Source organism: Agelaius tricolor, unplaced genomic scaffold (assembly GCF_023055355.1).
Source record: "Agelaius tricolor isolate 1412-34295 unplaced genomic scaffold, bAgeTri1.0.p SCAF_31, whole genome shotgun sequence".
NCBI lineage: Eukaryota > Metazoa > Chordata > Aves > Passeriformes > Icteridae > Agelaius > Agelaius tricolor.
Window position 1 is genome coordinate 4,563,084 of NW_027269291.1, and position 19,216 is coordinate 4,582,299.

General features: G+C 51.3%; 1 protein-coding gene across 1 annotated transcript in view; it reads left to right on the top strand.

Moving 5' to 3' along the window:
• The first annotated feature begins 12,327 nt into the window (after window positions 1-12,327).
• MYO1D (myosin ID) overlaps window positions 12,328-19,216 on the top strand; it is a 169,651-nt gene continuing 162,762 nt past the window's right edge. Inside the window, exon 1 of the mRNA XM_071450741.1 lies at window positions 12,328-12,535. Coding sequence (XP_071306842.1) covers window positions 12,441-12,535 — 95 coding nt within the window. The 5' untranslated portion in view covers window positions 12,328-12,440. The remainder of the gene's footprint in view (window positions 12,536-19,216) is intronic.

A 19,216-nucleotide genomic window follows, 5' to 3' on the forward strand; every position in this document is an offset into this window, starting at 1 on the left:
CCCTGAGATTTAAGAAGGATGGGAAAACCCTGGAATGTGTCCAGAGGAGGAGAACCAAGCTGGCAATGGGCTGGAAGACATGGAGAGAAGGGGGCTGAGGGATGATCTCATGGCTCTGTGCAGCTTCCTGAGGAGAGGATGTGGAGATAGAGGCACTGAACTCTTCTCCTTGGGATCCAGGCCCTGGATGCCTGGGAATGGCTCAAAGCTGCACGGGGAGAGGGTCAGACTGGACATTGGGAAGCATCTTTACCAAGAGGGGGGTCAGGCACTGGGAGGGGCTTCCTGGAGAGGTGGTCAATGCCCCAAACCTGTCAGGGTTGAAGAGATGTTTGGACAGCACCCTTAACAATGTACTGTAACTTCTGTCACCCCTGAAGTGGTCAGGCAGTTGCAGGAGATGGTCACTGTAGGTCCCTTCAAACTCCTCTCCTCTCCTCTCCTCTCCTCTCCTCTCCTCTCCTCTCCTCTCCTCTCCTCTCCTCTCCTCTCCTCTCCTCTCCTCTCCTCTCCTCTCCTCTCCTCTCCTCTCCTCTCCTCTCCTCACATTTGTGTGACCCTCTCTATCACTTTTTTCATTCACATCCATCTCCCAAGGTGACAGTGCTGGCACTGGTCTCATGTACAGCCTCTGGCTGCTTCCTAGCATGGATTCAAACACAGCCCCAGGCACCCCCATCCTGCCCTGGGCTGCAGCCCCTTCACTGGGGAGATCCCAGGGCAGGAGCCAGCCCCATTCCCTGATGGAGCAGCTCCATCCTGAGCCAGGGGGCACAGCAGGAACCCAGCCCTGCCCCAGTGCAGGGTGGGGTGGCCAAGCCAAGGACCTGGGTCAGACCAGGACACATCCACAGCTCATCCCCCAGGAAGGTCCCACTATCCCTGATTTCTGTCCCTGCAGGCATGAGGGGTGTCAGAGCGAGCTGGTGCCAAGGAAGAGGCTACACAAGCCTCTCCTGACTCTTTTAGTGAGGATGAAGGCCACCAGCCATGCAGGATGCTCCCTGGGCTCCCTAAGCATGGAATAATGCAGGAAGGGGAGATCAGAGTGCTGTGAATGATCAGTGATCAGAGTGTGCTGGGGGGGACTGAGCCTTTTCTGCCTGGTGGCACCAGGAGAAAGGGGGCAGGAGGAGGAAATGACCTGAGGAGAAACTTTCTGTGTGTTTGTATTGGGAGTTAATGCCTTCCTGAGCTGTTTGGGTGGCCTTGAGCTGATGAGAGCAGGCCTGCAGGACAAGGGCAGTGAGCAGGGATGGACACCAGAGCAGTCACTGGTGGCAGGGCACTGCAGGGCCTGCTGCCCATCCTGTCTGTCCTGCCATCACAGCTCAGATCCCAACCCTGTGACCCCAAACACCCCTGGGAGTCACAGGAGCTGCTGCCTGAGCCATGGCAGGAGTCACCCACCAAACTCTTGGGTCTGGCTTTGTTTGGAGCCCAGCGAGTCAGTACCTGCTCTTGACTCCTTCCACCCTAACATTGACCTGCTGCTCCTCCCCGTGTGCTTCCTGCTGGGAATTTCTCTTCATTGATGATCTGGAGGTGGGACACAGCCTCTGCCAGGGCCCGAGCCCGGCTGAGCTGCAGATGGAGCAGAGGCTTGTGCTGCCATCCAGAGGGGCCCGAGGAAATGAGCTGGCAGCAACTCCGTGCAGTTCAACCTCCTTTATTTTCCTCTGGCCCCTGGGTTCTTCCAGCTCAGACTCCCTGCCCTTTTCTGTGCCACGCTGTCCTTGCTTTTCCTTATTTCAGCAAGCTCTGGCTGCCTCATGCACACAGAGACCTGGGGAGGCTGAGCCCAGCTCCCTCCCAAACAACTGCCCTTGATCACTTTAAATCCACACAACTCTTCTCTGCCTGAGCCCATCCAATATTTGCTGTCCATGAATTCTGGTAGCCAGAAGTAAAGTCAGACAAGTCCTGGACTCCAGGTCCAGGAGAAAACTCCTTCCTGCCAAGCTGGTTGGAAACCACTCAAGTGGACATCCAGGTCCTCTCCTTGGCTGTTCTGTGTCTTTAGAATCCCAGCTGAGCTATGCCCACAGAATCCCAAAATGGTCTGAGCTGGAAGAGACCTTAAGGATCACCAGTTCCACCCCTGCCATGGGCAGGGACACCTTGCACTAGAGCAGATCAGTCAAACCCTGTCCAACCTGGCCCTGGACACTGCCAGGGATTCAGGGGCAGCCACAGCTGCTCTGGGCACTCTGTGCCAGGGCCTCACTACTCTTGATTTGGTTTTTTGGGGTTTTTTGGCTCTTCTGCACAGCCATTGACAGTTTTCCCAAGAACTGGAGCACAGAGGAACTGAAGGTTGTTGCTCACAGTCTCTGGTGCACTTGGCCATGTTCATCTCCTGTCTGGGACTGTTCTCACACAGCCAGGAGAGCCCCAGGCCCTGGCTGCTGCACTGAGGTGGTTGGGAAGAAGCTTTTTAACATTTGCAACACAATTTTTTAATGACTGATTGGGAAAGTTCAGGCCCTCAGGAGTCCTTTTGCTCAAATAACACAGTGTTGGATGATGAATGGATGGTTGTCACACTGAGCTCTGCTGATGCAACACAGGGTGCCAGTTTGTGTTAGATCCAGGGATTTTGAAGATTTTGAGATAAAGAAAACGCCTGTGTAGATTTTTGACATTCTTTTGGCATTGGGAGCCCAGGTGTCTGTGAGGGATCTTCCAAGCATTTCACTGCATCTTAGATAGCTGGAAACCTGTCCCTTAAATTAGCATTCCCACTTGGAATGGCACATCACTGCAGCTGGCCTAACCTGGGATGGGATAGAATAAAATAGAAGAGAAATAGGGAAGAGTAAAATTAAAATGGAATGGAATGGAATGGAATGGAATAGAATAGAATAGAATAGAATAGAATAGAATAGAATAGAATAGAATAGACTTCCAGGGGGGAAAAGCAATACAAGAGGACTGTAATTATTCTTCAAAGTTTGGGGTTTTTTTTCTGATAGGTAAATTAGGAGCTCTTTTTTATGGTCAGGATAAGCAGCATCATATGCAGGGGCCATGGTGTGGTCTGGCACTTCCTCCCTTGGCCCAGGGAGGGCAGGAGATGGGGGCTGCTGCAGGTGAAGGTGCTCTGTGTTATTGCCTGAGGCATCTGCAGAAGCAAGAGAGCTGATGGACAAGGCAGACCCAATAAACCACCTATTTGTGAAAACCACCAGGTTCAGGGTCCTTTAGGTCACATTGGTAGGCATGAGGAATTCTGATGGAGCTGGATATTTATGTGATGCAATACTCTTGGGTTTGAAGCTTGGACAAGGGTGATTGGTCCTTCCAGAACTGCTCTGCTGCCTTTGAACCCTCACACGATGCCAGGTGAGTTTGGAACTCCTCAGTAGATCCCACAGCAGATCCCACCTCCAAGGACTGGGATGGGAACCTGCTCTTTTCATACAACACATCCTGAAAAACCTCCCTTGTTTTGCTAGCAGTGAGGATGAAAGGAAATCTAGCAAATGTGATCTCTGAGGGAAGAGTGAAAGAATTGGGTTGTTTGTGGCAGAGGAGCAGAGCAGGGACAGCTGGGATGAGCTGACCTCCAGCCTCCCCTTTGCAGCTGCACTTCCTGCCCTGCCAGGATAACCCTCCTCCAATAAATAAAAGGCTGCCATGGAAAAGAAGGGAATAAACTGCTCTGTGTCTGCCTGGAGAGGATGAGGAATCACAGAGTGAGAGCTTTAGTCAGACTTTGGGGACTGGCTGAGTGTAAACACAGCCCTGGGCCAGGACAGAGCCGCTGGGCCGCGGTTCCACCAGCAGCAGATTCAGGAGGGAAGAGCACACATTAAACAAACATCCCTCATGAGGGCTTTAGGCTGCACTCCCCCTGCACTGGATCAGGGAGAGCAGCAATTGCTCCAGGCACCCCTCCAGCTCTGCTTGCTCTGCTGCTGTTCCCAACAGTCTCGTGGCTCCAGGCAGGTGGGAGCTGCCCTCAGCCTGGAACTGGATCCTGCTCCCCAAGAGTGGATGTTTGGAGAAGGGATTTGCTCCCATCCCTGTGACTTTCCAGCTGCCTGGATGCAGGAGCAGCTCTGCTGGAGAAGGGATTTGCTCCCATCCCTGTGACTTTCCAGCTGCCTGGATGCAGGAGCAGCTCTGCTGGGCTGCCTCAGGCCCACAGCAGGTGTGGAAGGATGAAGAACCATGCTGGGGACAGTGAGGAGGGACCGTGGAGCTGGGTGAGTGCTGTCAAAGATCTTCACACTATAAAAACTTCCTTTTTGTTTCTTTAAGGAGTTTTAATGGATGTTATGCACTGGGGTAACAGGGTAACAACTTCTCAACACCTCTCAGCTGTGCTGTGAAGCCAGAGTACAGGAGCCTGAGATTTCAGTGGTCAGCCTGGGCTTCCATCCCTTGTCATAGAATCCCAGAATGGTTTGGGTTGGAAGGGACCTGAAAGATGATCCAGTGCAGGGACACCTCCCACTGCCCCAGGCTGCTCCAAGCCCCGTCCAGCCTGGCCTTGGGCACTGCCAGGGATCCAGGGGCAGCCCCAGCTGCTCTGGGCACCCTGTGCCAGGGCCTGCCCACCCTCCCAGGGAGGAATTTATCCCAATATCCCACCCACCCTGCCCTCTGGCAGTGGGAAGCCCTAGTCCTGTTCCTCCAGCCCTTGTCCAAAGTCCCTCTCCAGTTCTCTTGGAGCCCCCTTATGCACTGGAAGGGGTTTTTAAGGTGTTTCTGGAGCCCTTTTCTCCTGAGCAGCCTGCTTGGTGCTGGTTTGGGCTGGCCATGGCTCAGTGCCACATCTCCAGGAGAGCAGGGATGGGTTTTTATCCAGGAAGCTGCAGAATCAGCTGCAGTCAGAGCTGGTGAACATCTCAAGATGTTTCCCTTCTGTTCAACTGTGTCTGGTGGTTTTGGCTGGATTCCCAGCCCTCTTCAGCCTGGGGAATCACAGATCTGGGTGTAAATAGACGTGGCTGATAGTGGAGCTTTGCCATGGGGCAATTCCTTCCCGGAGAGGAAATGGAGCTGTTGGATGCTGCTGAGGGACAGGGCAGCCCCACAGCCCCTCCTGCTGCCTCAGGCTCCTCCAGCCTCCCTGCCAGGAACACAAACATCCTCAAGAGGATTCTCAGGAACAGCTTTGGGAAAGATTTCCCCTTATGAGAAGCAAAAGCCTTGAGGACTCTGCTTCATCTGGGATCTCTCACGGGGTGGCTGGCTCTGCACACACTGACCTTAGAGGGGATCTTAATGTTTTCCCACTATAAATGTTCATGTATTTGTGCAACAGTCACATTGCAGTCTTGGGAAGTCTCATTTTGGTCTTCATAAAGCTTCCTGGAAAACTCCATAAAAGAAAACACCACATCCACTTTAATTACAAAAGTGAATATTTCATTTGTTTACAGTTTGACATCCTCCTCCTTGGCTTGAGACCATAGCAGCAATGTGTGTGTGTGTGTGTGTTGGGCTGGAAATTTTGATGTGCTGTCTAATTTTCTTTATTACTTCCCTTTTTGAAAAAATAGGGAAGAGGAAAGGGCACAGTTACCCCCTCACAAACGGTTACTGCTGGGCAGCCCACGGAGCCATTTACCAGCAGGGGAATTGTGGAAAGGAGGAAGAGGCCCTGCCTCATGAAATAGAAAAAAATACCAGAGGAAGCTGAGTAAGAAGAAATGAAGAATGAATAGAAATTACCAAAAGCAAAATTCATATTTTTAAAGAGAGACCTGGCAGATGAGCAGTTAAAGCATCAGAGAACAACCCAATAAAATCCAAGAATGTTTTGGGGTGGAAGGGGCCTTAAAGCCCATCCAGGGGCTTTCCCACCTTCCACCATCCCAGGCTGTCCCAAGCCCTGTCCAGCCTGGCCTTGGACACTTCCAGGGCTGGGGCAGCCACAGCTGCTCTGGGCAGGCTCAATTCCCTCATCTCCCCCAGCTGTCTCCAGAGCAGAGGAGCTCCAGCCCCCAGAGCCTTTTTCAGAGAAATCTCTGTGTTTATCTGTTTTATTTCCATCCTTCTATCCCAGACAGAAGCCACATCCCAGAGATGTCTGCGCAAGCCTGGGGTGTGATGCAGTGTCACACACATCTTTTCATGAAAAATCCTTTCCTTAGGACTTTTCCTCCTGAGAAGCTGAGAGGCCTCAGGAACAAAATGTAACCAATGGTTATCTGCTGCTGTGGAATGCAACAGGTGCATCTGGGATTGGGCTCATGTGGTTGTTTCTAATTAATGGCCAATCACAGCCCAGCTGTCCAGACTGCCTTGATCAGTCACAAGCCTTTGTTATCATTCTTTCTTTTTCTATTCTATTCTTAGCCAGTCTTCTGATGAAACCTTTTCTTCTATTCTTTTAGTATAGTTTTAATATATATAAAATTATTTTTTTTTATCATAAAATAATAAATCAGCCTTCTGAAACACAGAGTCAGATCCTCATCTCTTCCCCCATCCTCGGACCCCTGTGAACACTGTCCCACCCTTTGCTGTCCTCAGTGCCTCCTGGCCATGCCATGGCTCTGTGCCACACCTGGAGCTGGCACTTGGCCCACACCTCCCACACTGACCTGCTCTGGGTCCCAGCCCCAACCTGCCCCCCTGTTTTTTGGGATCAGCTAAAACTCAGTGCAGGACCTAAGAGCAAATCCTCTGAGGATTTGGGCACCTGGTGTCCTGCCCTGGCACAGGGACCTTCTCCAGAGCCCATTTTCAGTTCATCACTGGCAGCTCCCCAGAGAGAGGACACCTGCTCATCCCTCCTCACCCTTGGGACAAGAAGCAGCAGCTTTCACTTTTAATGAGCTTTTCCTTCATTTTGCACACTCCTTGTTTTCCAAAAGCTTTTAGGATTGTGTACTACAAAGTCTCCAGCCAGAGCTGTACATCCCACAGCTGTGTCCTGCAGAGGAAGGCTTGGTTTGGGTTCAGACCTGAGTTTTGGAAAGGCCAACAGCATCCTGAGCACAGGCACAAGTCCACCCTTGAGGACAGCAAGCTGTGAGAGCCCTGCTCCTCCTCCAGGGCTCCCAAAGAACAGAAGTCTTTGTTGGTTAATTCTGCATCCACAGACTGCTAAAAGCACCATGTTTGTGTTGAACCCTTCCACTTCCTCAGCCTGTCTGGGCTTCTGTCTTCTACTACCAACAGAGCTAAAAAAGATACTAGAAGAAATGAACAACAACAAAAAAAATTAATCCTGAAAAGTTATCCAACAAAAAAAATCCTGAAAATTAATCCAACAAAAAAAATTAATCCTGAAAAATCCTTTCAGGCCCTGCTTGTGGGTTCATCCTCCTGCTCCTGCCAAAGCTGCCTTTTGGGGTGACAGATGAAAGCAGTTTTTTGAAGGGTATCCACATAGTGTGTGCTGCCTCAACAGGCGCTTCCCCTCTGGGAATAAATCACCACTTTCAGTTTTTTAACCCAGGATTTGCATCCAGGTGTTCCCGTAGGTTGGAGGAGGAAGCTGAAATGGTGAACAGAAAGGGCAAGTGTTAAAGAAACAATAAATACAGACTTTTGTGGGGTCTGGCACAGGGGCCCCTGCCTGTGCCAGGGCTGCCCACTCATAAGGGATTTGTGCTCCACCAACCCTGTGGCAGCAGATTTCCCTCTTCCCCCAAACGGGACTCTAGAAAATCTTTTGAGAGGTCACTTGATTCATCTTGTGCTTCAGATCCCCATTTATAACATTTAGATTGCAAAACCCCTCTGAGATCATCAGGTCCAGCCCTTCTCCATGGCACTGCCAAGGCCACTGCTGACCCACGTCCCCAAGTGCCACTTCCACAGGGCTTCCTAATCCTCCCAAGGATGGGGACTCCCCCTGCCCTGGGAACAGGATGTGTCTTACCCAAGAACTCTCAATCCCAAAGTCAGTAGGACTATCAGGACAAAATAAAGGGGAGATGCAGGGGCTGTGTGAGGAAGGAAAGACAAGATAAACAGGAAAAAAAGACCAAATAAAGATCCTGAAGAACAGATTCCAGAGAGCTCAGGGTCCACTGAGTCAGTGGTGAGGTGAAGTAAGAGCAAACAGATGCACCTGAGACACCACAGAACCCCAGCAGGATTTGGGGTGAAAGGGCCTTTAAAGCCCACCCAGTCCCACCCCTGCCATGGGCAGGGACATCTTCCACCATTCCCAGGCCCTGTCCCCCCTGGCCTTTGACACTTCCAGGGATTCAGGGCAGCCCCAGCTGCTCTGGGCACCCTGTGCCAGCCAATATTTTGCCTCTGCAGAGCCCAGTTGAGCTACAAGTTTTTGGGTAGGAAAAGGTTCATTGATAGCCCCAAATCTCCTGCCCTGGGCAGGAACCTCCCCTGGTGATCTCCCCCATCATCTCCTCTGCTCCAGCTGCTTCCCCTGGGAGCTGGTGATGGCTCCAGGCTCAGTTTCCCTTCCAGGCAGTGATCCCACACACAATTACTGCAGGGGTTAAGAAGCCAGACAGAGCAGCTCCACATGTCACCCTCCCAGCAGCAGCTGGGGCTCCAAATGAGAAATAAAGAAAAGGAAGATGGCAATAGCTCCAGTCTGTCTGCAGGGACAAGAAGCACTGAATGAATGCTCTTCTTGGTTTTTTCTTGGTGTAGCTCAAGAGAAAACACCAACAGGATGATGAAGCTCCCAACCAGATGTATCAGAGGGTGTGGAACCCTCCCCTTCCCCTCCCTGAGCTTTTGGGGAAGGTTGAACAGACCCCAGCCAGGAATGCTGGAGGTAAAAACAGCCTTGGCAGGAGCCTGGGTGTGTCCTCAGGTTCAGCCACAGCTCTTATTTCTACAAAGGCTTGGACTTTCCTATAGGATTTGGCCCCTAATCCATAGATTTGAGCCAATCCTAAACAACTTAAAGAGTCAGGACTGCCAGAAGAGGGACTGAGCTGAAGCTCCTCTGTGACCGTGTTCACAGGGGTCTGAGGATGAGGGAAGAGATGAGGATCTGACTCCATGTTTCAGAAGGCTTGACTTATTATTTTATGATATATATTATATTAAAACTATACTAAAAGAATAGAAGAAAGGATTTCATCAGAAGGCTGGCTAAGAACAGAAAAAGAAAGAATGATAACAAAAGCTTGTGTCTGGGACAGTCTGAGGCAGCTGACTGTGATTGGCCATTAATTAGAAACAACCACATGAGCCCAATCCCAGCTGCACCTGTTGCATTCCACAGCAGCAGATAACCATTGGTTACATTTTGTTCCTGAGGCCTCTCAGCTTCTCAGGAGAAAACATCCTAAGAAAAGGATTTTCCATAGAATGTGTCTGTGACAGTCCAAGCACTGCACGGGTCTTGGTGCACCCAGGAGAGTGGAGAGAGCAAACAGGAGCAGCTGGGGATGCAGCCAGAGCTACCAACAGGAGCCACTGCCCACCATGACCCCCAGTACCTGTGTGGGTGTCACTGGAGTGTCCCTGTGCCACCACACAGTTCAGAAAGTCCCCCCAAAGCCCAGGGGTGCCCACCAAGGCAGGGAGCCTGTGCAGGGGGGGCAGAGCTGCCATCACCTCCCTCTGAAGGAGCCCTCAGCTCATGCCAGGGTTACAAGGCCCAATCCCTGTGGAAGGATCCATCCCTGTCCCAGCCTGGAACACTCAGCAGCCAGGAAGCTGCCCCAGGGGAGGGTGCCCCAGTGCTGCCAGGAGCTGTTGGCACTGAGAACCCTCTCTGGGAAGGCAGATAGCTGGGCACTGCCAGGTACCTGCCCGTGGCAGGATTTGGAGCTGAAGGCAGGAAGCTGGAGAACCCAGAGACATCCCCAGGACTGGTGTGTGCAGGGGCTCCATGGAGGGCCTGGAAACAAAATGGGCCTGTCACAGACATCTTTTATGGAAAACCCTTTCCTTAGGATTTTTCCTCCTGAGAAGCTGAGAGGCCTCAGGAACAAAATGTAACCAATGGTTATCTGCTGCTGTGGAATGCAACAGGTGCATCTGGGATTGGCCTCATGTGGTTGTTTCTAATCAATGGCCAATCACAGTCAGCTGGCTCAGACTCTCTGTCCAAGCCACAAGCCTTTGTTATTCATTCTTCCCTCTTCTATTCTTAGCCAGCCTTCTGATGAAATCCTTTCTTCTATTCTTTTAGTATAGTTTTAATATAATATATATAATAAAATAATAAATCAGCCTTCTGAACCATGGAGTCAGATCCTCATCTCTTCCCTCATCCTCAGACCCCTGTGAACACGGTCACAGATCATTCAGTGCCAGGTGCTGGCACAGCATCACCAGGAATGCTGCTGCCTCCAAGGCTGGCCCTCCCTCAGGGCTTGGAATAACATCCACCTTTCCTCCTTCTGCTTTTCTTGGCCAAATAGGGTGCAAAGATGCACCCAGCTGCCCAACAGCCCCCCGAGGGCAGAGCCAAGAGGCCATGGGTGTTTCTTGGGGCAGGTGTGTGTGACCACCCAGTCCTGGGGCACACAGGTGCCCAGCCCAACACCTGGCAGCACCAGCCCAGGGAGGAGACTCCATTAAACAATGCCAAAAACACTTTATTTACCAAAACCACATTAAAATACTACAAAGACTGTGCCATCCTGCCTCAGCTGACGGCTCAGGATCCTGGGGGAGGCTTGTGGAGCTCACGCAGCAGCACCAGCTTCGTGGCCAGCAGCACCTCACGGTGGCCGAGGTGGCTCCTCCTGCCATAGCGGGACAGCCTGGAGGCCTCCAGGGCCACCTCCCCGAGGAGCTGGGGACTGCCCAGCCAGGCCAGCAGGGAAGGCACCAGGCAAGAATCCCCCGTGGAACACGTCTGTGGGGAGAGCAACCAACAGCATCAGCACGGCAGGCACAGCCCAGCCCCAGCTTGGGATCATGGAATCATTCAGGTTGGGAAAACACAAAGATCAAATCCACACATTCCCCCAGCACTACCAAGGGGACCACTAACCCACCTGATCCACACATCTTTTAAACCCCTCCAGGGATGGTGACACCATCAAGATCAAATCCAAACATTCCCCCAGCACTAGGGATGGAGACACCACCCAGCCTAGGACACAGGGGTTATCAGGTGGAACTCAGGGAGCAGGAGCTGCACCCCAGCCCAGCGGGGACTCACCTGGTTCAGGAGCTTGCAGATATGGGCTGAATAAGCCACCTTCTTCTTCTGCCTGTGGCGGCGGAGGCAGCGCAGGCTCTGCCAGGCACATCCCTCTGCTGCCCTCGGGGGCTCGGGGAGGGCACCAGGACCCAGGGGGCCGTGGAGGGCAGGGGGTGCTGGTTCCATCGCTCAGTTCTGGGCTCACACACACCTCCTGTAACTGCAAAACCTCTGCTGAGAGAGCAGGCAGGGGCTGAACACACTGCTGCCCCCACCCTGTCCTTGCCAGGGCAATAATCAGCATCAGGCAAATTAGGCACTTATAATAACATCAAAGCCATTCAGCACATTGAATAAACAAAGTCAGAAGCCATCCCCTCTGCAAAGCTAAACACACCAGAAAAACAAAGCACAAATAAAGCTTTTTAGGAGATTTTTTTTTTTTTTTCCAGCTCACCTCTGAGAGCTCCTCCAGCCTCGTTCACCCCCAGGAGCAGGGAGGGAGCTGGGATCTGCTGCCTTTAACCAGGGGGGATCATTGCCTGCAGCTGGGAGGGGAGGGGGCCCAGGAGCTCCAGGGTGGGGATGGAGATGGAGAGAGGGATGGAGACAAGGGCAGGGATGGCCTCACACCTGTACCCTGTTTCCTACACTCAAACCAGACATTCTTGCCCAAAATTCTTTTAGGTGAGGCTGTGTTTGCTCCCAGGTCCCCCCAGCCCCATTGCCTTAATTAGTATCATTAATGTAATTGGCCCTCAGTGCTGGATCCGGGGGGATATTTTGTGTGCTTTATTCTGCAATATTTTGAGGGGGGTTCCAGGGTTTCACCAAGCACCAGAGTGAGCAGGGTCTGGGGGGGCAGATCCTGACCCTGCAGGGTGGGGCCCTGGGTGGGGTTACCTGGGCACAGGATCTGCCCCCTGTTCTGGCAGGGGGTGCAAAGAACCCAATACTGGGCTGTGAAGGGGACACTCCGGGCAGCGCAGCCCCTGCTCCAGGGGGCACATTGTCCATCCCGGGGGTCCTGGTTCCTCTGTCCCGGTGGTCCCGGTGGTCCCGGTGGTCCCGGTGGTCCCGGTGGTCCCGGTGGTCCCGGTCCCAGCCGTGCCGCGATCCCCGCCTGCAGCGCGCAGCTCCCGCCGCCAGAGGGCGCTCCCGCCCCGCCCCGCCCGGGCAGCTCCGTTCCCTCTGTGGCCGCCAGGGGGCGCCGCTCGGAGCCGCCTCACGGAGCCGCCTCAGGGCCGCGGCCCCGCCCCGCCGCAGGTGACACCCACACACCCCGGCCGGGCAGCGGCGGGAGCGATCCCAGCTGGGTCCCGTCCCGTCCCGTCCCGTCCCGCTCCTAGCTCGGCCCCCCGGCCCGGTCCCGGCCGTCCCAGTGGCCGCCATGGCAGAGCAGGAGAGTTTGGAGTTCGGCAAAGCCGACTTCGTGCTGATGGACGCCGTCACCATGCCCGAGTTCATGGCGAACCTCCGGCTGCGGTGAGTGAGGGGCGGGCGGCGCGGCCCCTCCGCCCCGGCGCTCGGCGGGTCTCCCCCTCACACCGGCCCGCTTGGGATGGAGTGTGAGGGGGGAGAGGGAACCGAGACCCTCCCTGAGCCTCCTCCGCCTGCTGCCCCTCCCTGACTGAGCAAACCCGCGCAAAAGTGTGGATTTTCCTATGAAATTAAAGAGCCGGGTAAAGGTGAGGGTGCTCAGGGTGCACCAAGCCCTGGAGGCTGCGGGTGCTCTGAGTCCCCCCTCTGGAAAATCTCCCTCGGAGTCACCTGCCTCAGTGCCCACATTCCCTCATGGGACCATGGAATGGTTTAGGAGCGAAGGGACCTTAAGGACTTTACTTTTAAACAGTGTGTTGTTGATCTTCCCCTATATCACAGAAACACAGGCTGGGTTGGGTTGGGGAGGGACCTTAAAGCCCGTCCAGTTTCACCCCTGCCATGGCAGGGACACCTTCCCCTGTCCCAGGCTGCTCCAAGCCCCAATGTCCCACCTGGCCTTGGGCACTGCCAGGGATCCAGGGGCAGCCCCAGCTCCTCTGGGCACCCTGTCCCACTCCCCTCTGTCGGGTTTCTCGCCTATGGTCCAAAGTTGCTTTGGAGAGAAAGAAAAAGAGCAATAAAAGTCACCAAGTCCAAGGTTGCTCCATCCCATGGGGGCATTGCAGCCGCTCGCTGGTGTAGATTTGCTGTGCTAACATTTCGTGATCTTTATGGTTTTATTTCCCTTGTAAATGGGAAAGATCCACATTTTCCTGCCTGTTCCCTCTCAAGCACAACTAAATCCTGGGCAGCACTGATAGAGGACAGCCAGGGGACCCTAAGTCTGTGGCTGCTTTTCACTTTCCGTTATAAAACATTTATGGGAGCTCCTCCTGATAAACTCTTACACCCCTGCTTGTGCAAGGATTTGATAATTGCCAAAGAGAAACCTTTGGGATAAAGATGTGACTTGCTGGCTTGTGTCCCTGCCCCGTTCTGCTCAGGTTTTTGTGCCTGTTCCTGTCCTGCCACTTGTGTTCTGGTGGGTATTGGAATCAGGCACTTGTTGGGCCCCTGGTGTGGTTGGATGCACCTGAGAGTGGCTCTGGCAATAGATGGGAGGTGGGCTAAGCTCCCTCAGCAGCCTTCAAACTATTGTGGAAGGAGAATATGAAGCTTTTTCACACAATTGTTGCTTCCTCTGGATGAAATGTGGAGGTTTTGAGACCTGACTGCTTCAGGCACTGAGTGCTTGGGAATTTCTGTGCTACACAGCTCTCCCTGAGCCCTGAGATGCTGCAGGGTGAGGGCTCAGATCCTGTGGGGTGTAATAACAACCAGCATACCTTATGCTTTTTTCCTTGTATATTTTGGATTTCTGTTTGGACAGAGAGGGCGTTGGTGTTTGAATGTAAGATCATAATGAGAATGGTTGAGCTTTGAACGTGATTTCAGATCTAAATTAATTTTGCACTGTGTCTAAAAGTTTAAATTTGTTTCTCATTTGTACACTCCATGACGTTGTAATGGTATTAGAAATTGGTTTGCAAGCGTTATCTTTGTAATTAGCAGCAAACTTGTGAGTCACAGTTTGTTCTTGGGGTTTTACTCTGTGGTTAATGTGTACTAGAAACCTAAATGAAGTATTGGAAATGGATTTATAACTTAAAAACCAACGTGGCATGTTGGTTGCCTTTAGGAATCCATTGAGAGGTGCCTTGCAGGGACAGACTTTGCTAATTTTGTATGAAGGGATGAGAAGAACAAGCCAGCAGTCCTGGATCCTTACAATAAATGTGCAACTTAGTTTATTTTTTTTCTCTGAGCTGTTGCTGATGGTGCCTGAGGGTGTTGCCAGGACATCCCTGCTGTGTGTGATGTACCTTGGAGGCCTCGTTTAACTTCAGTGCTTTGGTCAAACCTGCCCAAACCCAGGCTCCTCCTCTGACAACAGTTCAGACTTGAGTTCTTCCCACCTGGCTGTGAGCTCTGCCTGATCTTCAGTGTCATCTGCTGTCTGTGCTGTGGGCAGAGCAAGCTTTTGTCAAAAGCTGATTGATTCTGTTATTTTTTCTAATCTTGGTGCTGTCATCCCCTGCCTCCAGGGCTGTCTGCACTGGGACCTTTGGGGAAGCTGATGTGAGTTTCCCAGAAGTGTGGCCTTTCAGGGAAGCTGCTGAGCTCTGTGGGGCTTTGGGTGCTGTGTTGTGGCCCTGGGCTGCCACCCCAGCCCTGCTGCTGGGTTAGACAAAATTACACAAAATTAGACAAAATTACAGCACTCAGGCAACACCTGCTGCTCACATTTTCCTGCTCTGGAGAGGGTGTAGGAGCATCGGGGGTAGCACAGTCAGGATGGATGGAGATGAGAGATCTCTGCAGCCAGGGCTGGAACTTGGGGCTCATTGCAAAGGGCCTGGGTGCAGGGCCCTGCTGGGAGCTGCCAGGCACAGCTCAGAGCAGGGCTGAGAGAAGAGAGGGTGAGAGAGTAAGGGAGTAAAAAGGTAAGAGAGTAAAAGCGTCAGAGCGTAAAAGGGTAAGAGAGTAAAAAGGGTAAGTGAGCGAGGTTCCCATTCCAATACAATAAATCTTCTTCTGTGTTGAATATTCTGATTCTCACTAACCAATCTAGTACAACACACAAATCCTATAGCATTACATACAGCCTACAAGAATCATTACATTACCACACTGTGTCACATTTTAAACCCAAAAACTCCTCTTTGGGCCCCTTCTGCCAAGCTGGCAGGGTCTGCTCTGACCCTTGGGCCTGTCTGCAAGCAGAGGGTGTTGTTCCATCAAAAGGGGATCACCTTCAGCTGGCCATGCCATTGTTTTCCAGTTGTTCAGTAACTGAGGGATCTCAAAGCTTGCTTTCATTTCAATCTCACTTATAGTTTCTATATTCTCAGAATCTTTTGCCAGACAATCATATTTCTAAGGCTTTCCTGTTTCATCTTCCCCAACAAGAGGGTGGTTGGTTCTTGCTCTGACACACAGGAAGCTGTGTGAGCCCCGGCTCAGGACCTGCTCAGGAGTTGGTTGTGTCACTGTGGTGATGCAGAGTCCCCTTCGTGCTGAGCAGGGGAAGGAGCTGCTGCTCCTCTGTCACTGCAGTTTACACTTGGATGGGCTCCACCCAGTCCAGTTTTCTTTCTGCCAGAGCTATTTTTGTTCAGGGTCACTGGCTGACCCAAGACGGGCTGTGCTGGATTTAGTTCCCAAGTGAGCCCAGATGTGGGTGGAATTGAAATCATACCAGTTTCAGTGCATGCAAGGATATTTCCCCAAGGATGTCTCTAGTGGGAAAAAGAGGAATGGTGAAGCTGCACTTTTCATTTGTGTAGTCTTTGAATTCAGGGGTGCTGACATGGGCTGGATGAGTTGCCTGGGTAGGTGGGTGGAAGCAGTGTGAATTCACTGCCTCAGTTCCCAGCCCCAGTGCTCATGCCCAGTTATTTGTAGGTTTGAGTGGTGACTCAGCAGGGATGTCACTGTGTCAGTACCTTTTTGTGGCTGTGTCTTACAGCTACTTGATGCATGTTTCTTGGGACACCCAGCAGTCACTGTGTGTTACACTTTATTGTAAATAAAAGTCATCCTGTCCTTGAATTCCTTAGTCCTGAGTGTGCTGTATCCCAGTGTCTGGTTGTGATTCTTAGTCATCAGAATAATTTTTTAAAAAGAAAAGCAGGACTATGGAAATGATCTGTGTGAACTCAGTACTTTGTTTCTTTATAATAACATCCAAATTTGTAACAGACAATTGTTTCTGAAACTCTCATGAATCAGAATTATTAAAACAGCTGGATTTGAGTGTCAGCCATTGCCCATCATCCCTTCACTGAGTGCCTGCTCATCTCTGCACTGCTGCAGGAGTAATTGGCAATTCCAATCTAGGACATCAGATTAATTGAAGCACTCCTTAAAATAGGGAATCTTTTTGTGTCTGGCAACTCCCAGGTATTTATCTGTAGTCAAGTGTTACCTGCAATTGGTGGGAGAATGCTCTGGACTTGCTAAAACTCTCTATTTCACTGCTTTTGATTCAACATGGCCATGGCTGTTCCATGGCAGGTGGGCTGGGATGGTGCTTGTGGAAAGGGAGTGTTGGTGTGGCCAGAGCTGCTCAGCTCTTGCAGAAATTGTGGTGTAGATGAAACTATTGAGTAAGAGAAACAGGAAACTGCACCACCTCATTTTCTTCATGCCATAGTGAAAGTTATCATTTTTAATTTCCTTCCTTGTAAGGAAGCTTATTTTTCAGAAGTGTGAAATATTCTGCTTTATCAGATGATTTCTTGTGATTTTCTTGCACTGCAAAGACCACTCACTGTTCTGTCCAGCTTGCATTTGCCTTGACAAACAAATCAAACCTCAGAGCACTAAAACTGGGATGTGTGGAATGCCAGGAGGGAGTTCTTGAATGATCTGTTGTGCAGCTTGGGGATTCCTCTGGCAGTCACTGCAGAGCAGCTCCTCCTGCCCGGGTCTCAGGTGTGTGCCAGGACAGCCAGGTGTGACCCACGCCCTCTGTGCCGGGCACTGGGATCCTCTGGGGACCCTGTGGGGACCCTGCTGGGGCAAACCCAGCACCTCTGAGCCACTGGCAGTGGGAAAGCCCCCGGGAATGCAGGGAAAAGCAGACAATTAGTGCAGAGCTTGGGCTGCTCTGATGTGAGCTGTGTGCTCGTGGTGCTTGTGTGAGCAGGTGCTCCCTGACTCATCCTCCACTGAGTTCCAGTCAGTTGCTCGTTTTTCATAAGCATTGTGCAGATCCCCTCTGGAACACAATAGATCTGTGTCACTGTTATTAAAGAATTCAAGGATGTGTGAAAGGAAGGCAGTGAGAGCACCTGGTGATGTGTAATGATTGTAAAATGAATTTGGGGTTGTTTTCCTGTTCTTTTCAGTACTTCCAGCATGGAAGCAGCTGTGGAAAGCTGTACTTGCTACTCAGTGCCTGGTCATGCCAGCCCACCTGAGCCTGAGTGGTACAAAGATCTATGGGTTAATAATCCTTGCAGTTGTCTCCCTGTGCACGTGGTGACCTCTGGCCTCTTAAAGCAGCATTTCATAAAAACACAGTCCTGTTTTCACTTAAAAACACACCAAAGTGGTTTTTGTAATGTTTCTCAACTATCTCACAAACCCCAGCATTTTCAGATTAAGGCAACAGGTCTAGGTCTGTATTTACTGCAGGGCCATTTGAAACATAGATAATATTTGCTATGATTATTAATAGTTTTGGCATCAAGAATCAATGCTGAAAATCTGGTTCTCCTGAGAATGTGCTGAAAGTATTTGGTGCTGAGGGAAGTGTTTGCTTTGCAGGCAGGGCTGGAGTCCTAGAAAAAGGTTGGAGCAAACTGAATGGAGAATTGGGATTTAAGTGCTGCAGAGGGACATCTCAAAGGGGTTTTCTTGAGGTTGTTGTGTGGAGGTTGTACCTTTTGGGCCTCTGTCAGAAAATCCCTGTTGTTTTTCTGGATGTGGTGACTTGAGGCCATTCTTTAGGATCCTAAAATCACAGAATAGTTGGGGTTGGAAGGGACCCTAATATTCATTGGGTTCCACCCCATGTCCCTTCCACTGGAGCAGGTTCTTCAAGTCCCTGGCCTAGGACACTTCCAGGGAAATACTTCAAGTTCTGAAAGACCAAACTCCTGCTCTACCATTCAGTGTCCCCCAGACCTGCACACTGGGTTGTTTTCCTTTCCTTTCTCAGGTCTGGAAAAGCAAGCCCAAGTTCTGGGGTTGAACAAATGCTTTAATTTGTCTCCATCTTCAGGAAATGGGTGTCCCTATGATCCATTAGGATCAATTCTTAGCCCAGCTGTGGGTCCATTTGATCTTGCTCAGTACCACACCCTTTCTGTTCTTCCCTTGCTGGGCCTCAGTTGCAGCTTTGGAGTGGAGGGTGCTGTCTGTATTACACTGATATTTTTACACTGACTTCTTTATCTTTTGAGCTCCATCTTAAACATTGATATTTGGGGTTGAAATTGTGGTGGGAGAGGTTTGGTTTCCCATGAGGTAATAAACTGTATTTAATCCCAGCAGAGGAAATATTATGTGAATTCTTGGTTTCATTTGTGTTTTTGCTAATGAAATATTCATGCTTCATAAACAAGCTTTTCATGCCTTTAAGCCATTTTAATTTCCTCATTCTAAATAGTTATGAATATTTGAATTGTTCATGTGGTGTTGGATTAAAGAGCTGCTGTTTCTCCCTCCCTGGAGAGGGGCACCTGCCTGTGGCTGCTGCAGGACCCTCCTTCCTCTGCTCAGGCCAGCAGCAGTGGAGTCTCCTCAGCCCTTCTGGCTTCCTCAGAGTTGCTCAACCTGCAGAAGCTGCCTTGTGTCACAGTTTGGAATGAATGGAATGAAAATTCCCCTTAGTCCATCAAAATTTGACTTCTGAGCTTGGCCTGGGGCCAGGCTGATCCTCAGAGGTGGAAGAGGCCATGGATCTCACTTAAAAAGCAAATCCCAAGCAGAGGAGCAGCCCAGGGAGAATGCAGGCAGCTTCTGGCTCCACAGGGGAAGTAACCCCACTCTTCAGCCCATGGACACCTGGAGCTGCTGCAGGGCTGCTCTGGCACTCCTGGCTGCAATTCCCATGAATTCCCAGGCTTTCCATGAGGTGCTGTCCAGCCTGGGCTTTGTTTTCCCTCCATGAGT